The sequence below is a fragment of the Micromesistius poutassou genome, assembly GCF_964030765.1.
Source record: "Micromesistius poutassou genome assembly, chromosome: 5".
NCBI classification, from domain to species: domain Eukaryota; kingdom Metazoa; phylum Chordata; class Actinopteri; order Gadiformes; family Gadidae; genus Micromesistius; species Micromesistius poutassou.
This window is the reverse complement of record NC_140275.1, coordinates 911,372-920,107: the sequence shown is the minus strand read 5'-3', so window position 1 is coordinate 920,107 and position 8,736 is coordinate 911,372. Positions and strand designations below refer to the sequence as shown.

General features: G+C 43.4%; 1 protein-coding gene across 1 annotated transcript; it reads right to left on the bottom strand.

The window, feature by feature from the left end:
• Positions 1–74: 74 nt before the first annotated feature.
• anxa1a (annexin A1a) lies at positions 75–6,325 on the bottom strand. The gene is made up of 12 exons (XM_084468379.1): positions 6,282–6,325; positions 5,549–5,635; positions 4,802–4,892; positions 4,298–4,392; positions 3,653–3,766; positions 3,099–3,189; positions 2,649–2,728; positions 1,975–2,119; positions 1,740–1,835; positions 1,349–1,407; positions 874–996; positions 75–627 (listed from the first exon to the last, which is right to left on the bottom strand). The coding sequence occupies exons 2-12, from the start codon at positions 5,606–5,608 to the stop codon at positions 568–570; spliced, it is 1,014 nt and encodes a 337-aa protein (XP_084324505.1). The 5' UTR covers positions 5,609–5,635; positions 6,282–6,325; the 3' UTR covers positions 75–567.
• Positions 6,326–8,736: the final 2,411 nt, after the last annotated feature.

Sequence of the window (8,736 nt, the reverse complement as noted above, 5' to 3'; positions counted from 1 at the left end):
ACTGAAATCTAGTATGCATGTTTATCGTCTTCTTCTTGTAACCAGTGTTGGCAAAAAATACAGGTGACTCAGGCCTTCATAAACACTTTATTAATAGGGGAAGTAGAATAACAGATTCCGTCAAGGGCCTCGTCGGCAAACACATTTGCTCCACGGTTAACTTTGATTCTAGTGTCGAGCTATCAAACTGATTGCACAAGCTCTCATTTTAGCCAAACCTCAAACACCAGCACTTGATATGTATATATATATATGTATTACCAAATAGCGCATGTTTACCAGCCAATGTATTAAAAGGCATGGCCTACATGAGAGCAAACGGTCTTCTTCTGCTGTTGTCAACAAAGTTAATTAGGTAATCCATCACAACGCAGTTGGCAGTTATAGTATATACTAAAGCTTTGGCGTGTTCCTTGTTATTCCTTGCTACGGCCACTTGCGCGTGTTCTAAAGCGTGGCCAGAGTTATCCACATGAGCCAGGTGCAGAGGAAGGTCTGTGACGCGGTTAGGGTTAACATAGATGTGCAGGGTTGAGTGAGGGTTTGAGTTCGGGGATATTTGGTCGATTAATTCTCACTCCCGCACAGAGCCAGCAGGATCTTCTCATAGTCTCCCTTTGTGTCATCCTGAGGGGAGAAAAAGACAAGGTAACGTTTAACACACCCACTCGCTGGTGTAATCCTTTGAATAATAGTCAGAGGAAACGGTTGTGAAATCTATCAACTATGTGCTCATGAAAAAGTTTGATGTTACATCATCAGTGAATGTTTTCTGATGGGATGGGCAAAAAAACAAACGGGCCATGAAGCATTGCTGAAATTCCGATTGCGAAAACATCATCCTGTCCATTGTCATCATGGAATGAGGCTCACCAGAATCTCCTGATAGAGGGTTTTCCCGAAGTCTTTCTTGTAAGCGTCCTTTATCCGCTTCATGTCAATCTCAGAGCGGCTCACCATGATGCGGGTCAGGACCTTGGTCCGAGTTCCCTTACCCTGTAGAGAGACAGAGAGAGAGAGAGAGAGAGAGAGAGAGAGAGACAGAGACAGAGACAGAGAGAGACAGAGACAGAGACAGAGACAGAGAGAGAGAGCAGGAGCAAGGGAGAGAGAGAGAGAGACAGAGACAGAGACAGAGAGACAGAGAACCAGAGAGAGAGAACCAGAGAGAGAGAGAGAGAGAGAGAGAGCGAGAGAGAACCAGAGAGAGAGACACAGACACAGACAGAGAGAGAAAACCAGAGAGAGACAGAGAGACAAAGAGACAGAGAAAGATGCAGACTTGAGATCCAGGAAGAGTCTTAAGTAACTTGGTGGTTTTCTTGTGCATATTGTGAGCCACACATACCTTCATGGACAAGTTGAGCTTTTCAGCAAAGAATGCGGGCTTGCTCCCAGCACATTTAACTGCATGGGAGAGATGGAATGTGTTTAAACCTGCACGTTGTTACCTTGAAGACCCGATGACATCATTGGCTTAGTTGTCTCATTTTGAATTATGTCAATGCCATTCAATGCCAAAGAAAATAAATATAACACGAACAAAACAAGATTGTCTTGTTTTGCAGAAATGGCATTCAGCTATTTAAATAAAACATTTCAAAAGGGTTTTTGATCTTTTCAATAGGATTATTGAAAAGATTTATTCAATAACAAAAGTTACATATTCATGCATGCATTAACTGAATGTGTGAATTACTGTAGCATAGGTGAGACCCGGCAATAATCTGTTTTCCTACCTACTGCTGTAAGACAACTCTCAATATCTCCCTTCATCTCCAGATCAATGGCTTTGGACACGTCCACCTTGCTGTACTTGGAGTATCTGTCAAACACTGTGAACAGAGAGCCCAAGAGGTGGTGAACACATTGAGTTAGACAGACAAATGTTTGGCCTGTAACAACACAACAACAACAACAACAACAACAACAACAACAACCACCACACAACGACGGTGGTGAGGGACGGCCGACCTTTGCGGAGATGAGCGCCGCTCCTGGAGGTCAGGATGTCGATGAAGACAGAGGCGTCCGTGCCCTTCCTCTGCTCCCCCGCGGCGTACAAAGCTCTGGCGTCGCTGTCGGCCAGCTCGTCGTTGACGCCCTCGGTCCTCCCGGCCTGGTGCCACACAACGCCATGATGATGATAAACACACACTCTGCACCGAGGTCAGGGCAAGGTCAAGAGCTCCGACACAGACGGCCACAACAGGCCTGTTCAATGGAGCGTCAAAACCCAACTGCAGCCCATGGAGGTTACACAACATCATCTTCATTATTATATTAATATTCTATTATTTGACGACATAGTTGTTTCCATAATACCCGTCCCCCACAGTCATTATGCCCATCATTCAGTTCAGTCTCACTAAACAAATTGCACAAAATTGGGGTTTTGTCATGCATGAGTTATTGCTTGCAAATCACAAAGCATGATAATCAGTAGAAAATATCATCAGGCCACAAAAAAATAAAGGAAAAGACAAATGATATGCAATACAAATACATGAACATTCAACTCATTAAATACATTATGTTGGACTTTATATTTGGGTACATTGTTCGCCGCCAGCAGCCTCTGAAAGGTTTACATATTTCTGCTGTACCACTGATGTAAAACATCCATTGACACAAACATGCAGACGTACTTTGCACAGCGTGAGGAGAGCAGTCCGGAAGTCTCCGCTCGTGTCCGACTTGATGTCAGCTTCCAGCTCCTTCTTGTTTGCTGACAGAAGAGAAGTCAGAACAATGACAATGACGAGCGTACAATATGTTAAAAATGAATGCCTACGTATTATGACGCATCATTTGACTTACTATTAACAGGTTTCCTTTTTACACTGTTTACACGCTGCTATAGCATACTTGTGCTATATATTTATCCTTGCTATTTGCTATTTATTACTTTTTAAATCACATTACATTTTTTTATCTGAGACTTCTTCAGTCACTTTTACATTTCACTGCATACGTGACAAATAAAACTTCCTGAATCTTGAATCTTAACAGCTTAATGTCATTATGGTGCGTTATTGTAACAGTGATTGTTTTGCTCTGTATATCTTCATGTATTTGTATTTTCTGTGTGCACACACCTTCCAAGTAAGCTACTTTGATGGCCTCCATCTCGCGGTTGGTTCTTGAAGCCATGACCTCGATCAGAGTGTCCTCGTCTGTGCCCAGACCCTGAGCGGCGACGAGACAGTAGGACAGGGTGGATGGGAGTGAGGGAAGGCATGACGGCCACAGAGTCACACAGCAGAGGAATGCGTGGTAAGCACTTTCAGATCACCCGATCATCTCATCAAGTTTATTTTTTTCAACTTCCAACGCCAGCAGGAGGGTAAAGTGTACTTCAAGTTACATTTTGGTTGCTGAATGTCTGCCTTTGTGTGCGTCCATATTGAATGTATTATTTATACAAGTGTGTTCACTGCAAATACAAGAGTTTGTTTTCTTATTTCTAGGCTCAGTGCAACATTAGTTTCAAGAGCACATTTGAAACAGGTTGAAGTTGAGCGTCGAACAAAACTGTCTTCCTGAAAGCTTGGTCAATAGCTCAATCAAAACTATGTGTGCGTGTGTGTGGTGTGTGGTATGTGGTATGTGGTGTGAAGTGTGTGGTGTGTAGTGTGTAGTGTGTGTGTACCTTCATGGATAGTTTGAGCAGATGGGCGTCATACTGGGCCGGTGTCTTCAGCAGAGCGAGGACCACGTCCTCCAGCTCCCCCTTCAACGCAGACTTCAGCGCCGACTCCAGAGGCTAGGACACATCAAGGCCCATCAACACCAACAAGTCTCCCTGCACGCCTGTGTGTGTCTGTCTGTGTCTGTGTGTGTGTGTGTGTGTGTGTCTGTGTGTGTGTGTGTGTGTGTGTCTGTGTGTGTGTGTCTGTGTGTGTGTGTCTGTGTGTGTGTGTCTGTGTGTGTGTGTCTGTGTCTGTGTGTGTGTCTGTCTGTGTGTGTGTCTGTGTGTGTGTCTGTGTGTGTGTCTGTGTGTGTGTGTCTGTGTGTGTGTGTCTGTGTGTGTGTGTGTCTGTGTGTGTGTGTGTCTGTGTGTCTGTGTGCATATGCGTGTGTGTGTACTGTAGGTATGAACAGCTTCATAACATTGCTTGATAATACACAGGGAGCTAAATATGTAATAGAACGACGGTAGCCAAAGACAAACTGCAGGCTGGTTTTCTTCTTCTCGTCAGCGTTGGTGAGCAGGCTGGCCATTTGGGCCACCGCACCGTCCCAAACAACATGGCTACATAGCGTCTACGTGGTAACGGCCCGTCTCTCTCCGCACCTTGCCGCTGGAGCGCTGGTACGCCTCCTTGATCTTCTGCCTCTGCTCGTTGCTCCTCTTAACCAGGACATCGATGATGGTGTTCTCATCCACACCTGGGGAAAAAAAATACATCTATAAATACTCTTGATCACTTGATGTGTGTGTACCACCTAGAATAATGAGATAAATAATGTTATTCAGTATAAATAACAAGCTATTAGTATTTCTCTATAATCAGAATCATAATCTCTTGAGTCCTAATTTGAGATTCACTTCTCACTGGTAGTTTTGTGAACTAGCAGTGATCCGTGTTGAACAGCAGAGGGCAATATTGTTCTTTAACTGAGAACCAGAACTTCACTTCACGTGAAATCTGATGTTTCTCGCTTGACCACGCCCACATTCCGGTCGTTTCAGTCTGGTTGTGTGTGTGTGTGTGTGTGTGTGTGTGTGTCTGCATGAGTGTATGCGTGTCTCTGTGTGTGTTTCTGTGTGTGTGTGTATACATTTTTCACTGTTTACCCTTTGCCTTAATGGCCTGTTCCAAGACTCCGGCATCTCCTTCTGGGCTGAAATGGAGTGCTGGGGTGACTGTTCCTTCGTTCTTCAGAGTCTGGGAGATACAGTAGTGTCCGTTAGTTTACAGTTACAGACTATTAGAGAGAGAACGAGAGAGAACGAGAGAGAGAGCGAGAGAGAGCGAGAGAGAGCGAGAGAGAACGAGAGAGAGAGAGAGAGAGAGCAAGAGAGAGAGAAAGAGAGACGAGTGCTCCAGGAGTTCACTATAAGAAACCAAGGAAACAAGTGAAAAGTAGTGTTTTTTCCTGCACTAAGCACACGGGGCGTGGCCTCGGATTCCTGCGCTGATGAGTCACGTTGACACAAGACTAAGTAAGGGCATTTCCCCACTATTTGTGTAAACTCTGGACCTTCAAAACGGCCTCTCTTTCACTGATCCAAGATTATTTGTAAGAATAGCGTCTCAAAAAATAATATCACAATCATGTACACCTCCACCACTTCTTCCTCATGTAACTGTACAGCAACCCGCCCTCCTCCCACTTCCCTCTTCCACAACCATATTTGCCTCGGCTGCGTAGAAGTTTCCATCTCAACCAACCAACCACAGGAAGGGAAAAAAACAGAAAATAGTGGTGTGTGTGTGTGTGTGTGTGTGTGTGTGTGTGTGTGTGTGTGTGTGTGTGTGTGTGTGTGTGTGTGTGTGTGTGTGTGTGTGTGTCTGGCAGCTGGAAGCAGAGGGCTACCTACTGAGTCATCGGGCAGGCCCAGATAGACGGATTGCTGCAGGAAAGCCGCGACGAAAGACATGGTGGGTCTGCTGGAGGTGGGCACAAGCTAGAGGAAAGGGTGGTTCACAATAGAATAGACCAGATAAGGTTAATCCTCATACTGGTGATAATGTTTAATCATGTTAAATTAACATTGTTTAAAGTATAAGCTAACATAACAATGTCAGGAAGAGTATACAGAAGTTCAATGTTACATTCCCATCACAGATGCTATATTTATTTATTGTTGTATAATTTTGCACAGCATACTATTGTGATAAAAGTCGGGATCTGAATTGAGCTGGACCTGATTATAAGTCTGAGGATAGTTCTAGGTTACTGCTCTATAATCTCTGTTATTTATTCTTCATTATCAGGTAGACTGCACCTAATCCCTTCCCCGGATCCGGACACACCTTGTTCTGACACAACCAGGCTACACTTTGACTCTCTCCGCTTCAGCTCCCACATAATCTCGAGTCCAATAAAACGGGTCCGCTATGCGCTCTGAATCAACAGAAGGCTGCTACAGTAGAAGTCTCCTAACCACACCCACTCAACTTCAATGTTAGTGTTTAGCGTTCACCACATAAAGATTAAACATTGACACTCTGTATCAAACTGCGAAACGATACTAAGTAAAGTAAAGTAAAAAAAATAAATAATAAAATAGCATTCTATGTCGATCTTTGTAGAAAAGTAGTTGTACTCACTGTGTGGGTAAGGAGGAAACGGCGTTGGTTGGGTTTTCAGGGGCGGAGTAGAAGCACCAGCATCACATTTATACCCGTGTTTAACCACACCTAGCGACAGGGCGCAGCCCCGCGCGATCATTGGCCCGGCGCGGCGATTACGACGCGCAGGCGGGGGATTCTCCGGCCTCGGCTACGCAAGTTATGCACAGATTTATTATGTGTAATGTTAACCGTTATTATTTGAAGAGAATGTACGATATAGGCCTAATAAAAATGTAATACAATTCTTTTTACTGAGTCATTCATTTTAAATGAATGTTGAACTTTATCATGTAGGGCTTTTCTTAAGAAAGTATTTAATTCACCGCGTTTGGAATGTGATCATGATGGGCGTCTAGGAGGAAGTGAAAGTTTGTTCCTCGTCTTATTATGATGATGATACATGATATCATCATATGATACATTGAATCAAATTTTATTACATATCTGTAAAAAAAAAAAATAATAATAAAAGGTAGTCAATTAACAACTAAACAAGATTATTATCAACATCAAAACATGAAAACCTTACCGACAACACCTGTCTTATTGTCCCCCTCTTCTCCTGGATGATGTCAGCGTGATTTAAGGCTACCTCCAGAATTAGATTTATGGAAGCGTCTGAATTTTAAAAAACGTCAACAAAACGGATTCACTAGCCTACTGATAAAAGAATGATCAGAATGTAATGTTGTCTGTTTAGGGATACAAGAATTGTATATAAGCTTTAGTAAAAAGGGATGTGGTAGCTTAAATATTACAGGTGACATATTATTCTATAGATTATAGCATCCATTCAAAGCAAAGGAAATGAGAAATACATTGAGTTGTAGAGTCAGTCGATATGTGTGCAGTGTCCAGTTAGAGTCCAGTTACAATCTCACACTGTCACACACACACACACACACACACACACACACACACACACACACATAAACACAAACTTACACACACACAAATGAACACACACGCCAATCACATGCCCGAAAACACACACAGACACACAATATGCAGGGGAAACTTGAGGCCAAAAGCATCTCTTTATGTGTTTGTGTGTGCGTGCGTGCGTGCGTGCGCGTGCATGTGCATGCGTCCGTGTGCGTGTGTGTGTGTGTGTGTGTGTGTGTGTGTGTGACCCAGAAGCCCTGATGAAACCTCATCTCCCAGCAGGGGTTAATATTTAAAGAGTGTTGAGAGTTTGGTTGCTTGTCGTGCGGCTCTGACCCAGTCTCCCAGCACACAACCAGAGGCAGACAACAGGCTGCAGAACCACTCGGGAACACAGGTAAGGACCGGAGATATTTGGTATCATCAAGCCCGTGGGATGAGGGATGTGATTAGGTTAGGCATGATTTCTCGCGCTTTTCTTTTGTTGTATTCATCCATTGATGAGATGCTTCTCATCATCGTAAGGGAATCACTCGCAGAGATGTATAAAGTACTAGAGACCCAGACTTAAGTAAAAGTACAAGTACTGTATCAAAAAAGTGACTTGAGTAGAAGTAGAAGTGTTCTTTAAACACCCCACTTAAGTGGAAGTACTAAAGTATTCAAAATGTTTTGTACTTACGTATTGCAAGTAGTTTATTTGAAAATGTACTACTCAAGTACTGAAAGTAAAAGTAAAAGTATTGTGTTATGTTTATATTAAAGAAAGCAGTCAAAAGTTTGAATATCATATTGTTTATATTATCTCAAATATTTAAACTGAAGGACACACAGTTCCTTTGGCTGTAGCAGCAGTACAAGGACAGGAATACATACAGAGCTGTCTTAAAGCTGCCAAAGGCCACATACAAGAGTTTATGTAAAGACAAACAACTAAAACATGTCAGAGGCCAGAGGGCTATTCAAAGAAAACAGTGACAAACATGGGTAAGTTAAAGGACAATTCCGGTATTTTGAACAATGAGCCCCCTTTCTGGTTTGTCTAGGTTGTAATAGAGTGGTTGACACCGACATGTTGACTATTGGTCCTGTCTCCGGTATTTGGCTCATTTAGAATCGCCCCTGCCTGCTTCAGAATGGCTGGTGACGTGTCCTTAAAACAACCCTAAACGTTTGTTTTCAGAAATGTGCAACTCACCGAGTGGTTAGTGGTGTTTGTTGATGTTCCAAATCAAGTATCGTAGTGAAATACAGTTTCTGTCGTGTTTGATTGCTATTTTATCGCATTTTGTAAATCCATTGATTTCTGTTCGGAAGACTCGTTGCTTGTTGGCCGGAATGGAAAGGGGGGCTGTTTGCGTTTGGTTGTAGTCTTTTCGTTCAGTTCTAGCCCGACTGTTGAGACGGAGAACCGAACGAAAGGACTACATCCTCATCCTCATCCTCATCCTCATCCTCATCCGCTTATCCGGGGTCGGGTCGCGGGGGCAGCAGCTCAAGCAAAAGACCAACCAAACGTAAACAGCCCCCCTTTCCGTTTCCCGCC

Bases quoted from the DNA above. Each gene is read 5' to 3' on its own strand.
- anxa1a (XM_084468379.1), bottom strand. From the start codon at position 5,608: ATGTCTTTCGTCGCGGCTTTCCTGCAGCAATCCGTCTATCTGGGCCTG. The intron at 4,393-4,801 runs GTAAACAGTGAA...TTTTTTCCCCAG, and splicing joins ACAGGCCATTAAGGCAAAGG to GTGTGGATGAGAACACCATC. The intron at 2,120-2,648 runs GTACGTCTGCAT...GTGTGGCACCAG, and splicing joins CTCTCCTCACGCTGTGCAAA to GCCGGGAGGACCGAGGGCGT.